Source organism: Heterocephalus glaber, unplaced genomic scaffold, assembly GCF_053883595.1.
Source record: "Heterocephalus glaber isolate CG9 unplaced genomic scaffold, H.glaber_assembly_v1.0 deba00001572, whole genome shotgun sequence".
Lineage (NCBI taxonomy): Eukaryota > Metazoa > Chordata > Mammalia > Rodentia > Bathyergidae > Heterocephalus > Heterocephalus glaber.
The window spans coordinates 19,275,224-19,297,635 of record NW_028258357.1 but is presented as its reverse complement, the minus strand read 5'-3'; the positions used below and the strand labels follow the sequence as shown (position 1 = coordinate 19,297,635).

The window sequence follows — 22,412 nt, the reverse complement described above, 5'->3', positions numbered from 1 at the left end:
TAGAAGTTTTATATGCTGTTTCTCCTATTTTAACAGTTATCAGAGACATTTGGATGTCTGCATTTCATTAGCATCAAAGTTAATATTTTTACTCTCTTCATGCAGAAGACAGGGACCTGGGCCAGGGATTTAGCTCAGTGGTTCTGCCGCCTCCCTTGCAAGTGGAAGTCCCAAGTTTGATCCCTGGTACCCCCCCCCAAAAAAAAAGAAGACAGGAACCTCTCCCATTTGAGCTGTTACTGCTCCAGATTTATTGCTGTCCAATATCTTCCTTCTCTCATTTTTCTTTTTGTATTAACCCACTATATATGTGGCATGAGATAAAGATCCTGTTTCATTCTTGCACATGTTAATAACCAATTTTTCCAGCTCCATTTATTGAAAAGACTGTTCTTTCCCTGTGTGTGTTCTTGGGGCCTTTATCAAAACTGAGTTGTCTGGAAATGCATGGGTTTATATCTGGATCTTTTAATTTTTTTTCTATTACTGTGTCTTTTTATGCTAGTATTGTGCTAATTTGATTACAGTTCTTTTTTTTTTGGTACCGGGGATCGAACTCGGGGACCTTGTGCTTTCGAGGCAGGCGCCGGAACCACTGAGCTAAATCCCCGGCCCAATTACAGTTATTTTTACAAGTGTTTTTTAATAATCTCTTGCTGCCTGTTGATATTTTTTAATTACCTCTTGTATGCCTTTAAATCTGTATCTTTTTTATATCTGATTATTCTCTTTTTTTTTTTTTGGTACCGGGGATCAAACTCAGGTATCTGATTATTCTTTAAATCTGGTATCTTTGTAGGTTTGATTCTGCTGCTTGATTGTTTTGGTTCATGGCGCTTCGTTTTCAGTACAAGCTAGAGTTGGACTGAACTGTGTCTGGAAACTTCTGAGGCCCGGGCAGTGCTAGTGCCGCTACTGACACATCTCCACTGTGAAATAAGTTCTTTGTCGTTGTCTCAACTGTGTAGTGGATATGAATTCAAGCCCTGTCCTCATGCTAGGTCCAGCAAATCGTTGGGACTTTGCACCGTTGCTGCTTCTTGGACCTGGCCTTTACCTCCTGCAGGGATTTGACGGCGCCCCCTGCCCCTGAGGGCCCTGGATGTATGGAGGTCTCTAGCATGGCCTCCTTCCCTGTGCGGGTGCTGAGCTTTGTCTCCTGTCCCCAGATGTAGCCCAGTGCCTATGGTGGCTCCACATCCTGGTTCTCACTGCTCCTCTGGATTTGGGTTTTCACATTGTTGTGGGGGTAGGAGAACTTCAGTTACTGTCTACGTTACTAGAGATAAATGGCCTGGCTTTTAAATTTTAACATTTTCCTCATCTTTTCATGAGGTTAGCAGAAAGCATCTTAGTAGGACAGAACTAGGCAAATAAGCTGACTATGAAGCATTTACTTACAGAGGCAAATACCCACGACCACTTGTCACTATTCATGGATTACAGTAGCACAGAGGAATCACCTGTACAGTGTTCACTGCAGCGTCCCATACTTTCTGAATTTGTTATGAAATGTGTTTACTATTAGAAGTACAGTACCCCATCAGATAAGGTATAGTATGTGTGCTGTTGGGATTCATCTATCCTAGAGATTGATTTTGTGAAGCTTACACAACTTTGGATTTCTTTTTTGGTTTTTAATTCTGATTTGCTTTTGAACTCTTCAAAAGCATACGCACAACTTCCTGTAACTCGGTATAAGACGCTGTCGTCTTGTGTTCCCTGGGTATGCACAGGAGGAAGAAGCAGACGTGGAAGGCATTCAGTATAAAACCCTGCGGACGCTGCACCACGGCGTGCGGGTTGACGGCATAGCGTGGAGCCCAGAGACCAGACTTGACTCACTGCCGCCCGTCATCAAGTAAGTGTCCAAGTGTGAGGTGCAGGATTTCTCAGTGCGCTTCAGTTGTGTCGAACAATCCCAAGTGTAAGCATAGACACTTTCGTCCTCCAAGCCCAGATGACTAGATATTTGGCATTTGCTGTTTGATAACTTTAGGGCTGCCATCTTCATTGGTAGCTTCAGTGCGTCTGAGATGACACCTTGAGCATGTTTTGGGTCCACATTGCCCAGCTCTTTACCTGGAATTCATCTGAATCACTCAGAGTCTTTACAGCTTCCTTACTGACTCTACCACCTTAATTCTTGAAACTGCAGCTCTTATTAAAAGAACTGCATTTGTTTGGGACATCTGTGACCCTTCCTGCCCCACGTAGGCCGAGTTTGCGTATTTAACAGCACATAATCTGTAGTTCTAGTCCTTGGGCTTCAGTTTTTGCAGAAGCATTTAAAGTGATTGCTTTTTCAGAAAAATCTTGGCACCTGCTGAAACCTTTACAAGTGCAAGAATATGTTAGGTCATTTAAGGTTTGCTACAGATCTTGTTTCCTTAAAATATCAAATCTAAAAGATAAATCTTCATTTAGTAAACAGTAAGCCAGCCATTATTGAGATAATTTTCTAATTTAGGAACAACTTGTAGTGGAATTCTCAGCTTTGAAACGGTGTGATGATGACTTTTGACAAATGCATGAACTTTTCTCACCTCGCATGTGGTAATGCACACACAGCCGTCACCCTGGAAAGTTTCCTCAGTCCTTCAGCACCAACCCCTGAGCCCCATTCCGTGCTGAGAGCCACTGATCTGATATCTCTGACCAGATACTGGTTCTGCCTATTGTAGAACTTCATAAAAATGGGATCATAGAGAATGTGGGTTTAGGGGGAGAGCGGATCTGGCTGAGTGTTTCCAAGATCTTTCTCTTTTGAGTAGCACTCCATTACACTCACCTGCACCACAGCTTGTCGTGTGGTGTCCCGTCCTGTTCCCCCCCCCGCTGTCCTCTAAGTGGACGCCAGGACGCTCCCAGTGTGCAGTTAGGGCCGAGGCTGCTGCAGTGTGCCTTTGACCAGCCGGTGGTGACAGATGGCTGCACTGCTCTGAGTGGCAGAGTGCTTGCCAACATGCTTGGCCCTGGGTTCAATCCCCAGTACCTACTGCCAAACAGGAAGGAGAGAGGAGGGAGGGTCTGTCGGTCTCTGACAGTTTCACTGTTTCATGTTCTGCCGGTGATACAAGGCTGTTCGGGTTGCTCTGCCTACTCCCCAGCATTTATTATTGCCAATCTTTTTAATTTTAGCCACTGAGCATTTTCCTTGAGAAAAGTCTTGTCTACAACAAAGTTGTGAAGATGTTCTTTTTTCTCTAGAGGCTTATACAGGTTGTGTTAATTTTGAGTAATCTGTGCAGCAGCTTTTGTCAGCATACATGTGTCATTGCCACCAGCTGCTGAGCTGTTCGTATTCCTATATGTTACAAGGAAGCATTCACAGTATCGCAAAATAAACAAGAGCAAGTCTGTTTGTATTCTGCCAGTTTCAAAAGAGATGGAAACAGTCTTCTCAGTTTTTTGTTGTTTTTACGGTACTGGGGATTAAACTCAGGGCCTTCCCACTGAGCTACATCCCCAGCCCTTTTTAATTTTTTATTTTGAAAGAATCTTGCTAAGGTGCCCCGTTTGGGCTCAGACTTGTGCTCCTCCTGCCTCAGCCTCCCAGAGTGCTAGGATTACAGGTGTGCACCCCCACCACTGGCTTCCCTGGATTTTGATTAAGTTTTATGACGTTTCTTTAACCTGGGCACTGCTGGTATGTCCTACGCTTATGTCCTGCGCTTATTCCCTTCATTGCTTGGTGCTTGTTTTCCTGCCCTCTTTTTACTGCAGTTGCTGCATTTTAACATTGTGGGATTTTTTTGTTTGCTTTGTGGTTTTTTGGTAAGCTATCTCCGATCCTTCTTGGAACTATGCTAATATAAGTAATAAATTCAGAAAACGTTAACCAGCCATTAATTTTAAGACAAGGGGATGTGGGTGTAGCTCCCTGGTAGAGTGCTTGCCTCACATGTACAAGGCCCTGGGTTCCATCCAAAAGACAGTATTTTCAGAATAAGCTGATAGCATAATTTTGTTGTTTCAAATAAATTATATATTTTTATCCTAAAAATAACACATGCTTAACATACAAAATTTAGAAAAACAAATATAAAAGAAAAAAGTCACATACATCTAGTACTCTTTTAATGTTAATACATAATTATTCTCCACAATGTGACTCAACTTGAGACACCTTTTTTGCTTCGAATTTTCTTCATAGTATCCCAAGTGAACATGGTGTTTTCTTGCTGGCAGTGAGGTGGGAGCGAGAAGGCAGAGGTCTAACTGAGCACCCTTTGCATCGTCAGCAAGCACCTTCCGTTTAGAAAGAAGCCCCTCCTGCCGCTCCGGCCGTGGCCTGTGCCCGCCTTGCGTTTCATCCTTTCCCCACCTTCCTGGTCTTCACATTGCTGCTGGCTTTGCTTTCCTGGTGGTCGGAGAATAAGTCACTCGCCTCTCGCCGGTTCTCTGAGGTGATCTAGTTTAGTTAAAGGGTGATTTACACATCCTCCTGCAGAACAAAGACTCGGAAATGGAGTAGTCCCCAGCACTCAAGTAGTAGCTTAGTATTAGATTCAACACTTTGATGACTGAGGAGTCCAGAATGAGTGTTCTCAAAATAAAATATTTAATTTGCCTCCTACTTTTTTAAATGGTTTTTTTTTAAACAATAGATCTACAACCCCCTCCTAGACATGATTATGAGTTACAATAAAACAATTTGGTAATTAGATGGAGAGCTGGCAATACAGTAGGACTTTGATTTGTAAAGATTAAGAATAAATTTGTTTTGGGTTTTTTGCTTCCAGATTTTGTACATCAGCTTCTGATCTGAAAATCAGGTTATTTACTTCAGATCTTCAGAATAAAAATGAATATAAGGTATGTGGGCAAGTATAATTCACAAGTCTTAGAGTTCATTTTAAAATATCTGTTCAGTATTTATTGCTTTGTTAATTGTATTTATCCCTCTTAAAAATGACTTCAGGGTTATCTTCCTGGGATATAATTTAGGGTGTTATGTCCTCTGTCGCACACTGTAATATCTGGATTCTTAGTGACTGTTGCAGATTATAAATCTAGTATCACTTGTTAATAAAATATTAGGAAGGGCAAATAAGAGAATTAGAAATCTGCAGCTGGGTATAAGAGTAACATGCACACGCCTCGTGTCAGCCTCCAGGGAATAGGGTCAGTGAGTGGAACACGGAGCGGGGCTGCAGTGTGGTCTGGTGCAGATCAGAGCTGGAGACCCGCGGGTTGGTCCAGATTGCAGGGTAGGAACCTTGTGGCCTCAGTCAAGCACCCGACTCCCTTTGTGTCTTGTCCTGCCTGCATGGCAGCGTAATCATAGCGTTTGTCTCGTGGGATTTTGGGCTTTGACTGAGTTAACTCATTTAGACACTGGGAACTGGACTTTTACATCATGAGCCCCACCTGTGTGTTTTCTGTCACCATAACAGCTCTCAGGTTGGGCTGAAATGTGTTTGCTTATAGCGTAGCATTGCTTTCTTGACTTTCTAATAAACTAAAATTATGTTACAAAGCAAAGACAAGCTGTTAACCTTTCCAGTCACTTAGAAAGTAGTAAAAATCATGCGCTAAACTATATGCAGTGGGCACACAGTGCCATCATGCTGGTTAATCTAAGGCTGTCTCATGAATAAATAAGCATATCAATGGCACATAAAATTTTTACTTATTAAAAATTAATGTGCTTGTTATAATAGCCAGTACCCATTTAATGTTAATTTAGTTGATCTCGTAGATTGTGTCAGGTACTCTGGAGAATTATTTGAAGCCCCTGGGTTTGTGAACATGACACAGAAGTGTGCCAACCTTTTACCCCCCATGACACATCCCTATACGGTGAGCAGTATAGCGGAAAACCACCTTATTAACCTTAGAACCCAGGTCAGATTTGAGTGCAAGGAAAGAAGAAAGATAGCCATTAAGAGAGTTAAGGGTCCCACCCAGCTCTACAGTCTGACACCCTGAACCTCTCCTGCTCTTGTAGTCATCTCTACCGTGCCGCTTCCCGCCTGTTCCTTCGTGACCAGGGGGGCTTTCTGTTTCGCCTATGGGCTTGCGATGCTGGCTGTCACCAGTGCCAACAGTCACACTGAGCAAGAGAACAAAGAGGTTAGGAGGCGAAGTGCATTTTATGTGCCTTACGGAGCAGGTGGAGGTTAGAAGCCTAGAGGGACCGTCATCACCCAGGGTCCTCCAGAGGCGGCTTCATTTTTGTTTTAAGCTCTGTGTGATGAGGCAGAAAGGAGGTGATATGAGTACAGGTACCGTAAAAACCATGTCTGTGGTCTTGTAGGAAATACATCCTAGAAAAGAAAGGCTGGGCTAATTGTGGTGTGCAGAATGATCGACTTCTTTAAAATAAACTTGCCAGAAAAGTGTGTATGTAAATCACAATTTAAAAGTAAAAGATTGCTTTAGAAATATTTGTAGATAAGCATGCAGGAAAAGCTTTTGAGGCGGGAAAGTAAAAATGCTAGGTAGGAATATTGTCAGTATTTTCCTGTGCTCTTACCGACTTTGTCCTGTCTTGTCAGGTTTTGGAGGGCCACTCAGATTTCATTAATAGCTTGGTGTTCGACCCCAAAGAAGGCCAGGAAATTGCAAGTGTGAGTGATGACCATACCTGCAGGTATGTTGCTTAGGTCACAACCACATTTTTGAAATTTCATTTTATTTTATAAGAACTATACTTTTAAAATTAGAGAAAGTACAGCTTTTATATAAAGTTCACAAAATGTAAACGAAGCATGCTTTATTTAAAACTGTATAAGGACCCAAGTTCGATCCCCGGTACAAAAAAAAAAAAACAAAAGTGTAGGTTGGGCCGGGGATTTAGCTCAGTGGTTCCGCCACCTGCCTTGCAAGCAGAAGGACCCGAGTTTGATCCCTGGTACCAAAAAAAAAAAAAGTGTAGGTAAAGGTCCAGGGATTTAGCTCAGTGGTGCTGCAGGCTGCCTCACAAGCGCAAGGTCCTGAGTTCGATCCCCAGTATCGAAAAAAAAAAAAAGTCTTATAAAAAAGTGTAGGTAAGGCACAAAGGTGAATTTCAAAACCAGGAAATTAAGTTCCCACCCAAGTAAAGGAACTTCTGCTGATTCATGGGAAAGTCTCTGCTTCTTTTAGAGGTGCACATTTATAAAATCTAAGATGTACTGGATCAAATTCTCCAATATTGGGCAAGGTCAGGAGCATAGTAAAAGGCCCCAGCCATATTATGAATTACTTCACAGATCCTGTGTGAGTTAGCGTTTGACAGTGAACACAAGACTCGTGGGGAATGTACCGTTTTGACAATCTGAGGTCTTTTGTAAGGTTTTCTATAGATGCATGTAAGTGTCATGTTCTTCCGCGCCACCCCCAGTTTAGAACGGATGCGGCACCAATGGCATTTAATAGTGCCTCGTGCTGAACTGTAGCACAAGTAAAGAACAAGAACAGCAGGAGGAGAGGTGGAAATAAACTGGAGTCAGGAGTGAAATGAGGCAGGGTGTAGAAGAATGACAATTGCTTCATTTCCTTCAATAATACTCTGAGTGGAAGAAAAATCTGCTCTGCTGTTTTGCATAGGTTAAGTGTTCGATAAAGCTATGTTAGAATCATTGGAATTTAGTAATACTTGTATATGTACCTGGAAAACTGTTAAATCTGGATCACTTCTCACACAGCTCTTGGAAGTAGAGCTGTCAGCTAGTGTTTAAAATTTTGATCTTCTTTATATAGCTCACCTTTTTAGAGTCATTCTTTATGAGCTACCTATTAAAATTTTCATGTGAGAGACATGAAAGATTTATAGGATATTAAGATTCTGGGCCCCCACATATTTACAAAGCCAAGACTCTAGAGACCCAAGGAGTGAATGGACCATTTTTAAGGTAGTTGGATCACTAAGAATAAATATTGGCATTTCATTTCTCTAAAACAAGAACTTCCCACATGACAAGCATTTGGAATATTGAAAGCTGAAGGGGCAAAATGGTTGTCATTGCAAGCCCAGGAAAACCTGTGAGGGAAGAGTGAGCAGCCAGGGAGACTAAGGAGACTCCAGGGTCTGTGGATCTTTTTTCTTCTCTGGTAGACTTGAGATTTTTCTTTTTTAAAACTAGTAACATTTTCAAAAAATATTGGGGACTGACACAGGGTCACCAACGTTTTATCAAGTAATACAAATGTTAAAGCCTTACTGCCCTTCATCATTTTATAAAGAAAGGACTGTATTACTTTATAAGATAGACTTTACTTGAGAGAAAGTCCTTTAAGTTCAGCTTTTTGAGCAGCTCCTCACAGTGCCCCTGAGTGCTTCAGCATGCTACTCTGTGGCTGAGATGTTCCCGTTGGGCAGCTCTTCTCTCTTCTGTCCACTCCCCTGGAGGGAGATTTTCCTCCCCGTTGACCATAGCTCTGTGACTCAGTCAGGGCAGTGTAATGTTAGCAAGTGTGACCCGAGTGGAAGCTGTATCTCGCTACCTGGTTCGACTTGACCTCACGTGCTCTGTGCTCTACTATCCAGTGAGCGTGTCCCAGATACCCGCTGGCCCCAGTGAGAGACACAGAGGGCAGGTGCGAACCCATCCAGCATTATGAAATGCTTCCCATAGATCACCAGCTGAAAGCTTATGCATATTTTTGTAAGCCCCTGAGATTTTGAAGTTGATACACAACATGGTTATAGCAGTAGTTAAGGAGCTAAATATGGAATTCATCAGCTCGGTCACCAGCCAGAAGTAAACAGCGACTTTGGTGTGAAAGCCAGCCCTTTTAGGCCATGCTAAGCAGTGTAGATAGGACTTTTAGAAATATATCAAGAGCAGTAAGTGGCCTCTATTCTCACAGCAATAAAGGAAAGAAGGACGATTCTATAGTAGCAACGTTTCAGTACAGCCTTCGAAGGACAGAATTGTCAGGCTTCAGGGAAAGACTCCCACAGATGGGAGCTGTGCTGTCCGGGCCATGTACATCCTGCACTGCGGGTGACTCTTGGCACTTGGGAAGTGGTTCCAGCTCTACTCAGTCTGTGTGTTGGTACAGGGATGTTGGTAAAGTCCTCGTCCCACCTTGTCAGAGCCTTTGTCCCTTAGGAGTAGTTCTGTATGCAGTCATACTGTGCTGTTACAAACACACCAAATGGAATAACTAGGTAGAAGGGCAGTAAACAATAGAGAACTTGCACAGAATTATAAAACAGTCGTAAAAGACACACGAAAAATACTCCAAACATTTCCACTGTCAGCACAATACACAGTCATCTCAAGTGAATATGGAACTTTCTCTAGAATAAACCATATGTTAAGACTCAAATAACAATAGATTTAGAAAAATTGAAATCATGTAAAGTATCTTCCTAGGCTACAAGAGAATAAAACTAGAAACAATATTGGAAAAGCTCCAAATTGATAGATACTAAATATTGCCCTGTTAAACATCCAGTACGTCAAAGAATAAATAATTAGGGAAATTGGAAAATATATTGTGATGAGTAAGGACAAAATATAGTATATAAAACTTAAGAGATGCAGCAAAAACATTGCTCTCAAGGAAATTTATATCTGTGAACACCTACAATCTACATTAGAAAAGAAGAAAGGTCTCAATTAGTTTCCTAATTTACACCTTAAGGAACTAAAAAAAAAAAATCTAAACCCAAAACTATCAAAGCAAAAAAATAAAGATCAGAGGAGAGATAAACAATAAAAAATAGCTTTGTTCTTACAAAATTGACAAACTGTTAGCAACACAGGAAAAGGACAGCATGCTCTGCCTAGTAAAATCAGAAGTGAGAACATTACTGTATCAGTCATTGCTTACCAGAGAAACAGATTTCATGCAAATTATACAAATATAGAAGGATTTACAAGGTAGGCTTACAGTGGCCACCTGTGGAATCGGGTCGAAGAATGCAAAAGGTCCGTCTGCGTGCTGGGCCTGGAGCTCACGTAGAGTCCGAATCAGGAGGCAGAAGCAGCTGCCCAGAAGGCTGCAGGGTCTGTGCTGGAAGCCAGGAGATAACATCAAGGCAAAGGTGAAGACTGGAGCTCCATGCAGGACACCAAATGAAGCAAGCCTTCATGTCCTTCGATTCCATCTGGGCTCCAAGCCTTTTGGGTGGTGCTATCCATGCCCAGGGTGGGCTTCTGTCCTCAGTGAATCCCTTCAGCCCCACCCAGAGCGATGCTTTCTCCAATCAGTGGACTAGTTTAGTACCACACACCCTCAATCCCTTGTCCCACTGTCCTACACCCCAGCCAGCTCTGAAAAGCCCCACCTATGAGCGCATGAGGGTTTGAGGGGACATCGAGACACCAGCCCTAATAACTACCAACCTCACGGAAATAAAAAGGATTCTAGGACAATACTTTGAACAGTTATATACTAGCAAATTTCCAATAAAAAGGAAAAATTCCCAGAAACGTAAAAACTGACTCAAAAAGAAAATGTGAATAGGCCTATGCCAAGAATTTGAATCTGTAATCAAAAACTTCCCAACCAAAGAAAAACCTAGGACAAAATGCTTCCCTAATAAATCCACCAAACATTTAAAGAATTAACACTAATCTTTCTCAAACAAGAGAACAAGAAACCGAAAACGGGGGCTGCTTCCACATCGTGAGGCCCCCGTTACTCTGATACCAAAGCCAGAGAAAGACATCACAGGAAAAGTGCAGACCAGTTTTCCTTGCATATGTTGGGAAGGCCTCAGCTATCTAAAATTAGGAACTCTTTGAAGAAAATGTAAAGCCCAATCTTCATGACCTTAGATTTATTAAAAAGCACGTATAACAAAGGAAAAATGGGTGAATTGGAAAGCATCAGAAAAACCTTTTGGGCATCGGAGGAGACTGCCAAGACAGTGTAAAGAGCTTCCTGAAGGAGGAGAAATATTCTCAAATCTTACATCTGATAAGAGTGTTGTGTTTGTCAGGAGCCAGGGATTTAGCTCAGTGGTTCTGCCACCTGCCTCGTAAGCACAAAGACCTGAGTTCGATCCCTAGTACCAAAAAAAAAAAAAAAGAGTGTTGTGTTTGTAATATATGAAGAACTCTTATAATTCAACAACAAAAAGATAACCCAAATAAAAAATGGGCAAAAGATTTGGATTAGCAGTTGCACAAAGATTTACAAATGGATAATCGGCACATGAAAAGATGCTAAATATCATTGATTAGGGAACTGCAAATCAGAACTACAGTGAGACACCACTTTATACTCACTAAGATAGCTGTAATTTTAAAAGCACAAAATAACACGTTTATGAGAATGTGAAGGAAGAAACTGGAACCTTCGTACTTGGCGTGTAACAATGCAAACTGGTGCACCTAATACGGAAAATAGCTCAACATTTCCTCAAAAGGTGGACAGTTATCATGTGTCCCAGCTAGGTCACACTGGGTCTAAAACTGTAGTAAATGTTTAAAAGATCACTATAGTAAAAGAGACACTGCCATTAGTCCCCCCTCACGGGACTTCTCTGCTGTGGGCACACAGCCCATCGCTCTTGGTGCTGTCTGCAGCAGCTCCGGAAGACCCTCTCCTAAGTGTCTGTAAGCTTTTGACCTATGCCTGTGTTCTGATGTTTGATGTCAGCATTTCCAAGAGAGACAGCATTATAATCAGCAAGCAGAGTTGTGGGCTTAGAAATACTATTTTGGGGCAACCTACATCCCTGAGTAGGCTCATAACATTTATATATTTTGTTTGAAAATTGCCAAATCCTGAATTACACAGAATCAAAGAGTCACATTATGAACTCAAAATATGGGCTACTCTTAAGGAAGATGATAGGTTAAAATTTATCTAAGTCCATCTATTTTTATTGATCTGTGATCTATACAAATTTATAAGAAAACTAAGTTCTCATTCCCAATAACAATTTTCTTTAAAAAAATTCTAATTCCTACTATGCATTCTTAAATGCAACTCATAGAAAACATAGCCTATCAAAATGTATAAGTCAAAAAACATCCATACCTTGATTGTGCTAGATACTGTAGTCTATGAAAGAAAAGATGTGTTGTGGAATCACAGTCCAATGCATGTATACTCAGGAGCGACTACGCACGAGGAGAGGGAAGATGCATCTTTGTTTCGCTTTACAGTGAATGAGATCAGAAAATAAGGGAAAGCGAGGCAGGGTCTAAGCTTCCAAGCTGCTGTCCCAGGGCCACTCTTGGCACAGAGTAGACAGTGCCGTTGGGGGTCCACGCAAACCTGCAGAGCTAGAGGGAGAGTTCTGTTTGTAGCAATAGAACAAAAGTAAATAGGAGAGGTCGGAGCAGGAAATAACGTTCATCAAAATAGGGAGAATGGGTCAGGACAAATAAGAGGCTGTCGAGCTCAAGAAGTGAAGAATACTCGCGCAGGTCAGCCAGTGTGCCTGTGTACATCAAAGTAAGCCTGTCTGCTGTGGACTGAATTATTAACAAGCACTGCAAAAAACATGCCTTCTCCCTTGAAATTTTCCTACCGTTTGCTGCGTTTCTCAAGTGTCTGTCCTTCAGAGGTCACACGACCTGATTACCATTGCCAGTGTCACCTCTGAAGGCCGGATGCCCCAGCCGTTAGGACCCCAGCACCGCCGCCTCAGTGTTGGAACCACCCCTCTGGAGAATCAGTGGGCTACGTACGATTTCACGGCATAGTGTGTGACCAAGCACTGTTCTGAGTCCTCCGTATGTATTAACTCCCTTAGTCCTCAAAAATCTTACTGTGTAGATTCGCTTGCAGATGAGGAACTCAATCCAGTTCTTAAATACTAAAGTATAGTGTTTCTGCTTTACTTATTTAAATTAGTTTAATAAAATAACTGCTTAGTCATGTCTGTAGAAGTGTTATCTTCACTAATGAAGGATTGGTAGTTCTTCAAAAGAGGTTTGGCCAGAGCACTCTGGGACTAATTTCTGAAATGAAGATGCTATGCCCGCCCCACCCCATCCACCCAGGGTTCAGATGGGAAGAGTGAGTGCGAGGGGCATCAGCAGTGCCCCCCGTCTCGGACGAGGATGCTGTCAGGGAGTAGTGGCTCTGACCTTCCCCAGCGGGGTGCTGTGCAGCCAGGCGTGTCTCACGAGGGTCTCGGAGTGCCCTCAAGGGGGCAGAACGCAGAGGAATGGAGACGGCTGTGCATCGTCTGTCACCTTTATTAGAAAAAATGTGCTGTGACCAAAAGGAAAAAGCATCTCACAGATACGGGTTTGTTTTTCCTTTTTTTTTCTCGGTATAGGGGTCAAACTCAGGACTTCGCACTCGCCAGCCACAGCGCCACTGAGCTGCATCCCCAGCCCACACAGATGTGTTTTTTAAAGGAGATTAATTCCCAAATAATCTGTAGGACTGCTGCCATTCAGTTTCACATTCTACACTTTTTCCTTTCTAGTTTGTCATCCCCACTGTATGCAGACACCAACTATGCTCACACCTGCATACATGTCTGCTGATGTGTGTGCGTGCACAGCAGGGTGATGTAGACGCTGACGTGCGCTTCTGTGTGCTCGTTTGTACACACATGTGCCCAGTTAACATAAGTACTGATGTTCACAGTTACGACCCAGTATCATCAAAAGAAAGTAATTATGATCTTTGAGAGGTAAAGAAATACATTTCAGGCCGGGGATTTGGCTCAGTGGTTTCACTGCCTGCTGCGCAAGGACCCGACTTCGATCCCTGGTACCAAAAAAAAAAAAAGAAAAAAAAGAAATACATTTCATTTAGAAAGATTTATTACCTCCTACCTTCAAGAGAAAGTAAAAGTGGTTTTTAAGTATTTGATGGATTAAGCTTATTATTTTAAAAACTCACAGAAACGGAACATATCATTCCCAGAGAGAGCCAAATGACATGTTCTTGTATATTAGAAACAGTACCACTCTGTAAGAACAAGTCAGATTAACAAGTATTTATTAAGCACATTTAATATAGCCAACATTTAGTACTTTGGGAAATGCAAAAGAAATAGACGACCTGGTACTCACTGTAACTACAAAAGATCCCTTTCCTCCTCCTCCTTAACCTTTAATAATCTTTTAAAATGTTAGATAAAAAGAATGGCAAGGGAAAAACCAACTTTAAGAAACCAGAGAATTCTTAGTTTAAGGCTAATGTATTAAAAATGTATAATGTGCTTTGATTTTGCCTTTAAAAACATAGAATCTTTGTCAAGAATGGGAGAAGAAATAAGGTATAACTGAATAAAGTTTATGTTTTAGAAGTGTAACTGAATCAGTGGAAAAGGGAATACTAAATTAGCTTTAGATGCTCATTAAGCCAATAATATATGGTTTTGAAAAATATTACAAGAGAAAAAAGGTTTGTCACATATTCTCTGTGTAGCACATAGTAGCTAAGTTCTTGTCATACCACTTCCATTTGTGTACATTTGTGAGCCTAAGATCCATAATTAGGGTGAGGTGTCCCTCCTCCATCCCGACTGAGGATTGTATTTTAAAGTAGTCCCTGTGGGAAGCAGAACGCAGGACAGATGGAGGGCCTCTGAAGGAACCCAGTGAGACATCCTTGGAAGGTAGGCCACGTTTAGGCGTATGTGCTCCATGCCCACGTAATGCTGGGCACAAAGTGAAATCAGTATAGTCTCTATTCATTACAGTGTTACCTAATTCAGGACATAAAATTTCCTGGTTGTCTTCTAAAATTCTTTCTAGTATTTTGTAACATTTTGAGTCAAGAGCAGTTATTGTGCAGACACGGTGACACATGACCTGCAATTCTGGCATTCAGGCGGCAGGACGGGGGGACCCAGACTCAGAGGCAGCCTGGGCTACATCGTGAGGCGCTGTCCCATAGGAAGTACAGTTACCGCATGGTTCTACACGAGCTTGAGAATGTGATAAAGCTGGTATTTTGCGTTGAGGTTGATAATACTGTGTGTTTAAAAGAACTCTGAAAAGCATATGAAAACCTGTTGACCACATATGTACACGCTTTTTAATTCAGTGAACAGAGTCGTTAATGAAAGATTTTAATAGAGGAAAAATCAACAAAATGACAGGGGAATTTTCTAAACTTTCACGTGATTCTGTCCTGCTAACAGCACTCAAAGGGATCACACTCGAAGTGTATTCAACACTTTGTTCTTTCTCCTGTGCCCTTGTAGCTGAAATACAGAACCACCGCTTAATGCAGTATGTCACACATGAGTGCTTGGGTAATGCAGCCCTCGTGTGCATACAGTAAGCAGATGGTATCATGGGCCTCACACATACACTTTTCAAGTTGATTTTAAAGGTCCATTAATGGTGGCTTAAGAACTTCGTTCCCGTATGACTGTGGCATTACGTCAGCCCGTTGTCACATTTTACGTTGTAAAGTTTGTCAAAATTTTTCTTGGAAAAAATGCTAGTATTTCCTAGGTAGTATGACTGGTGTTTGTATTAATGCTTGCGTTAAAGAAAAAGTCCTTGTACTCTGAATTCCTCAAAACTGAAATCATGGCATACGATCTGTTTGAAAACTACCATATGCTATTTCTTTGCAGTTGAGAGTTTAGTTGTCAGGTTTATTTTTAAACGTGACAAAATTTTTCCCCATTCCCATCCTTCAGAAATCCATGTAAGTTCAGTGAGACGGCGGTAATTCTGCTATGGAGTGGCCTCGGTCCCTCCCCCTGTGATGATGAACGTGTAGCTTCTGCTTAATTTATGTATAATTTCAGGAAATCGAATAAAGCAACAGTGTGTATGCATATGTAATTTTCCTTATCTCGTAAGCCTTCGTGAAGGTGTACAACAGTGAAGGGTCCGGGGCTGATTTGGTTTTTTTGGTGTAATTGGTTTTATTAGCGTGAACTTTGGTGTTTTTTTTTTTTTTTTTTTTTGGTACTGGGGATCGAACTCGGGTCTTTGTGCTTGCGCAACAGGCGGCGAAACCACTGAGCTAAATCCCCGGCCCTGTAATTGGTTTTATTAGTGTGAACTTTGTTTGGTTTTTTGTTTTTTTTTTTTGTGGTACCAGTGAGCGAACTCAGGTCTTTGCACTTGCGCAGCAGGCGGCGAAACCACGGAGCTGAACCCCCGGCTCTTTTAGCGTGAACTTTGAAAGGGTCCACCTCCTCCCTCCCTCTCACCACCCCCAGTACAGCCTTTGATTGCTGCCTCTTTGACTTTATTTTTAACTCTCAAAAGGTGAAATTAATAGCAATTATACAGACTATAAACTTGTTAGCAAACTATATAGCAGACTATAAGCAATTAGTCCTCATTTTACACATTTAATTGTGGTTAATCTAACTTCAGTAGAATAATCCATTTCTTTTATAATTAATATACTAATATATTACAATTGTTACTATTATTTGCACAGTAGACTTCAGGATTTTTTTTTGAAGTCCACCCTTATTTTCTGAATACATTTGGAACACTGACACTTAAACTGACAAAGTTTATTCACCGCTGTAACCTACCGATTTAGTCGGTCTAATACCTAGATTTGGGATTTCAGTTATGAAGTACTGCACCTCTGAACACCGGTATTTCAGCAGTAATCACTCTTGTAATTTGTTTCGCTTTTCTTTGTAATTGTGTGTTCACTAACAAAGTGTACCATGGCTTACATTTCATTAAGTCATCTGTAACATGAGTAACTTAGTGATGCCTTGCTTGGGCATGAGGGAGGATCCTCATTTACTATCACAAGCTCAGTGAAAAACGTGTGTCTTGTCCAAACGTTGGCAGTCCATTCCCGTCCCCGGCGAGTCGCAGAGCGACTCATCCTGGTAACTCCGTCTCCCTAGTGTTCATCAGTCTGCTTTCGCATTTATTCAGTCAGTACACTGATGGATGGGATCTAGTGACGTGTCTGAGAAAGCCTGTGGTTTATGTTTCGCTTATCCCTTGGAGATGGCCAAATAGATACAGATGTGTCATTTAATGTCATCCATCCCTCCTCTTGTCTGTGTTGTCAAAAACATTTCGTATCAGAAATTTCCTTCTGCAGTGACCTCCATGAGCAGACAATGAGTTGCCAGCTAAAAATGGAGAACAAATAAGAACAAAGTCTTACCTAGGAAATTTCCTTTGGAATTCTGAGTGTCTGCCTGTACTAGTTGTCAATTAAAAGACTAGGATGTCTTCCTTGTGCCAACACTGAATTTATGGGCCCTTTTTGTTAATTAGGTGGGATGATAACATTTAAATACTATGTGGTGGGGATACTTACTGTTCTGCCGAAAAGCACTCAGCTTGAAATGAGGCAATAATTTTAGCAATAAACTATTAAAGTAAGTATGATTCATAATCTTGGATCCAGTTAGCTCTTCATTCCTCCATTTTATAGCTAATTTCTAAGAGTTATTTAGGACCATGGTGTTGGGATGGTGAAGATGTTTGTGAAAAGTGAAGAATGCTACTGTAATCATCCAGTGACCGTTGTCTCCTTCAGTACTGGCTTCTAAAACGTCAGCAAATGAACTTCACCTTAAAAGTTTTTCTTTTGAAATTTTCCTTGCAAACATTTAAATATATACACGTGTACATTTCATTCATTTTCTGTTTCTTGTTTTGACTTGTTTCATCTTTTGTTTTTTTGTTGTTTTGAGTCAGAGCCTGGTTGTGTAGCTCAGGCTGACCTTGAATGCTCTGTATAGCCCAGTCTGGCCGTGAACTCGTGGGCATCCGCCTGCCTCAGCCTCCCTTGCGTTTGCACCACCACGCCCAGCTTTCGCATGTGCGTTTCATATAGCTCCTGATTTGGGGCCACCATAATTTAACCTGATAACCTTTATACTGTACTTTTAGGAAAGAAAGGTCTGTGATCTTTTCGTGTGTTTATGTTAAGAATGCTACTCTTTCTGTGATGTGCCATTTTCCTGAAAAATACACTTCTCTGCACAATTGACTTTCAGTTAATTTTATTTGTTACAGAGTTGAAGATTTGGAAATATTAAAACCAGAGGTTCCAGATTTTGAATTTGTTTCTGTTACAGTAGGAGCCTCTTATCTGACTTGATCTAAACTAGTAGTATCTTTGAAAACCAAAGTCAGTAAACTCAAAACCATTTTAAAAACATACCTATGTACCTTGTTTTAATTTGTATCATACACAGTACATAAAAATCCATTTGCCAATCTTGATACTGGACTGGTTTTTTCTTTAGGTTAGGAGTCCATTGATTGGTATTGGACCTCTTTTTGTTTTTTTGTTTGTTTTGTATGAGAATAATCACAATAAAAGGTCAGCAGTGAAAACAGTACTTAGAAAAACAATCTAAATTCAGAATATGTCTAGATTTTGATGATTTTTGTTTTACCTTTTATAACTGTCTGATGTTAAGAGATGTGTCATTTTTGAAACTTGGCTTAGTTGCCATCAACTTGTTTCACTGACACAGCTCTTCCTGCCGACGTCTTGTCCCTTTGTGAGGTGCTAGGTGTATGATTACACTAGTGAGCAGGCACGGTGGTTGAGTGCAGAGCCCCCGTCCCCATGCAGCATATGTGTGGCAGGTGTCCCTGGGAGCACATTAGGGACACAGCCTTCCCTGTCCTCCCTGTCAGTTCTATAGCAGGAAAAGGGAGAGTCTGTTGCCAGCTCAGTTTGGAAGGCTTCTGTGCATTCTGTTCACTGCATTTTAAAATTCATGTAAAGGTATCTACTCACATACACTTGAGAATAACATAGCATGCAAGAAAAAAAGATGATTCAAGAAATCTATCTCACAAATGAGACCAGCCTGAGAAGCTGTACCTTTTGCCTTTCAGACAAGTCATTGTTGCAAGATTCTTTTTGTCTAAAAGTAAGAAAAAGTTTTGGCTTTTTCCATTGTTAATTAAAAAAATATGAGAGGGGCTGGAATATGAGATACGGCTAATTTGGAAAGCTGTTTGGCCGTAACTACCTGCTACAGCTGAACACGTTCATAAACTGATCTGGCAGTTCGTTCCTGGGTGTATACCTGTCGGGGGTGTGTGTGTGTAGACCGTGGGGATGTTACGGGGATAACCGTGTTTGCTAATGTTAGATGTGTGTACAAGAAGGTTTATAGTGGCATTATTGGCAATGACCGAAAACTGGAAACAAACTCAAGTCTGTCAGCAGTAGGATGGATAAATACACTGGTGTGTTTGATTAACAATATTGTGCACCACAATGAGAATGAGATTACAGTGTGCAGCTATTGGTCAGTCTTACTGAATCTAATGAGAAAAGACAGCAAACAAAAAAATACATAGCGACAGGCAGGAGTCAGCTGTGGTGTTAGTGTCGCTGGTGCCTTTTGTGAAAGAGCAAGGGAAACGGGACGAAGGGAAGGACTACGGGAGGGTTTCACGAGTTCTGGAGACCCTCTGGGCCTGCCAGCTCATCTCTGAGCAGATTCCGTTTGAATTGTACACTCAAGATCTGCATACTTGCCGGGCGTGATCCCAGCACTCAGGAGGCTGAGGCAGGAGGATCGCTGGGAGTTTGAGGCCAGCCTGGGCTACATAGTTCAGGGCCAGCCTGAACTACAAAGCAAGGGCTGGGGATTTAGCTCAGTGGTTCCACCGCCTGCCTCCCAAGCTCGAGGTCCCGAGTTTGATCACCAGTACCCAAAAACAAGAGATTCCAAACTGAACTACAAAGCAAGACCCTGTCTCAAAATAACCTAAAAAGAAAAAAAAAATTGCCTACTTTTATTATGAGTGGTATACTTTTTTTTTTCCCATCAGTACCGGAGATCGAACTCAGGACCTTGCACTTGCCAGGCAACCAAGGCACCACTGAACTATATCCCTGGCTCTATGATATACTTTTTTAAAATATGACTATCTGATGGAACCAATATGAACTAGATGAACCGTGGAGAAAAGACACAGAAAACTGAGTTGAGCTCCACAAAAGGATTTGAGAAAGACTTAATTAGGGAATCTAATTAAGGGAAATAAGACTTAATGACTTAAATTGTACCATCTGTAGCTAATTTAGTTAGAATAACTTTTTTGGCCCAATTTCTTGTATTTTGCATACTTAGTGCTTAGATTTATGCAACCACTAAAGATTATTGAATGACCATATAATTATAGACCATAAGTCATTTTTGTTCCACTCCCCTGAAAAGTAACCTGGATCACCCTCCTCATGTCTAAGTTTGTATTTAAAACAGCATCAGTTCAATTCAGGATGAAATACTGCTTAAAAATTAGGCAGAACTTGGATTTTTGGACAAGAATACACTTCATTAGTTGACCTAATTTTATATAAGTCTCTACCCATATTTGTACCTCTTTTGTTTCCTTCATTTGAAAAGGGGGAAAAAAATCCTGAAAATATTCTAATATGTGTATGCTCAATTTATATAATGTCCAACAAAAATCACATACATATTAAAATAGGCTTCCGGGATTCACTGCATTTGCAAGAAAAATTTAAACATTTCAATAGTGTTAAAATGTGTGCTAACTTAGCACATTATTATGTAAATGACAGTGGAAAAGAAAGAAATGATTTGGTTGCCATAATTAATGGACTCATTCACTGTGTGGGGAGAAACACAGTTTTGTAAACTCTTAGTAAATGTGATTCCCTCCCCAATTAAATTATAACTGTCTCCCTTGTACAGTAAATTTGGATGAAAAGTAGTGACTTGGCAAAAGAAAAGAGTATGCTTCTGATAGTTAATCAAGTAAATAATCATGGAAAGTATTTGTATTAGTTTATATGTAACAGTGATATTTAAGTATGAAATGTTATCATTTCTACAAGAAAAATATTTAAAATAATGTGGCGTGACACAGCAGCATTATCTAATGTATACTTTCTTCTCAATAAATTTTTGTCTATATGTATTGGATATATTGATGAAGTGGTTTGAAATTTTTTTACAGTCCTAAAAAGATATGAACTGTAAACATAAAGGAAAGTCAGTGGCATTCTAGTGAATGGTTTTGTTTGTGGTTTCAAGTGTGTGTGTCTGCTTGCGTGTGCTGACAATTGCACCGAGACCCTCACATGCGAAGCACACGCCCTGCGGAGCTGCACCCCAACCCTGAATGTGTTCAGTTCCTAAGAACCAGATTTCTGTGGACACTGCTGTCTCCTCTCTCCGCCGCACCAGCTGTGCCAGAATGTCCTCCTGGAAGCTGAGAGGGCAGAGCTGACCCAAGCGGGGGGGGGGGGGGGGCGGCCAAGGTGGAGTCTCTGTCCCCTCCTGGGGACAGGAAAGCTGGATGGAGCGTATGGAGGAGGGAGGGAACCGGAGGGCCCCAGGACTTCCATTGGGCAGCTGACTCCCCTGGCCGCCTGGGCCCACTGAGGAAGCGAGCCAGGTCAGAAATGACGCACAGTAGGAAGTAGCCGCTGGGATGGACACCCAGAGGTGAGGAGGGTAAACAGAACGGAAATGGAAATGGCCCAGCCGCGGAGCTCCCCTGGCATCGTACTGCCTCCTGTGCGTGTTCTTTGGGCGTGGAGTGCTGGGGCTGGGCTGGGATGTGTCTACGCACCCCTACAAGGACCACTGTTACTTGAAATCATTGCTAGGGTAGGAATGCTACCTCATTAATGACCTAGAAACTTCAGGATTTTACCCACAAAGTAAGGAGGATAGAAGTAACTTGGTTACTGTGTCCCTCCCTCCCTGGTAGATTAGATGTGTGTAAGAATGAGTTTGGACAGACTTAAATTCTTCACGCACATTCTTCTGCTCTCCAGTTCCTCACAGCAGTGTTGTCATTTTCTTCTCAAGATGCGCATTAAGTGCAAATGCCTGCTCACAGCCTGTGTTAATAGCTTTAATACACGGATGGAAATTTCATTCTTTAGTAGTGATTTATCAAGCATATTTAACATACTCCTACTCTTTTATAGGATCTGGAACTTGGAAGGAAGGCAGACGGCTCACTTTGTTCTTCATTCCCCGGGTATGAGTGTGTGCTGGCATCCTGAGGAGAATTTTAAGGTTATTCTTTGTGACTTTTATCAAACTGAAGAAAGACAGATACAGTGCATACAGCCATGAGGAGAGACATCAGTGCCCTTTTGCCCCTCAGAGACCCCGGCACCATGCGTTGGGGTCTGTCCGAGTTCTTCCAGAACTGTTCGAGTTTTTGACAACCACCTTCTGCAAATGACAGTTATCGGAGTTCACTTTTTCCTGACCTTGAGCAGATTACAGTCTAAAACTCATGCCCAGATGCTCTAGTAGCAGCATGCAGTTAAAAAGAAAAAAAATTATATCCATGCCCCCGAGTGACAGGGTATATAAACAGAAAGCATCGGCGGAGTAAGGGAAGTTTGTCCTGGCCGCAGTGCTGTCTGTCTCCATCCTGAGCAGAGCTAAGATACTAATCATCCGCTGCGAGTTACTGTCAGCTGGCCCTGACTTTCACCTCACTGGGGAAACGAGCTGCTCGACAAGTGGCGTATTTGCCGCATCTTGGGCTTTACTGTACTGCTGTGTCTCCATAGAAGGCGAAGCGTTACCACACACTTGCTAACATGACTCCCTCAGCTGTTCTCTAGAG

General features: G+C 41.7%; 1 protein-coding gene across 2 annotated transcripts in view; it reads left to right on the top strand.

Moving 5' to 3' along the window:
• Positions 1-22,412, top strand: part of Nup37 (nucleoporin 37) — a 39,441-nt gene that overhangs the window by 9,808 nt on the left and 7,221 nt on the right. For both annotated transcript variants that reach the window (XM_004844846.3, XM_087192716.1), the window contains 4 exons: positions 1,737-1,861; positions 4,746-4,818; positions 6,504-6,598; positions 21,757-21,847. In XM_004844846.3, the coding sequence (XP_004844903.1) occupies positions 1,737-1,861; positions 4,746-4,818; positions 6,504-6,598; positions 21,757-21,847 (384 nt within the window). The remainder of the gene's footprint in view (positions 1-1,736; positions 1,862-4,745; positions 4,819-6,503; positions 6,599-21,756; positions 21,848-22,412) is intronic.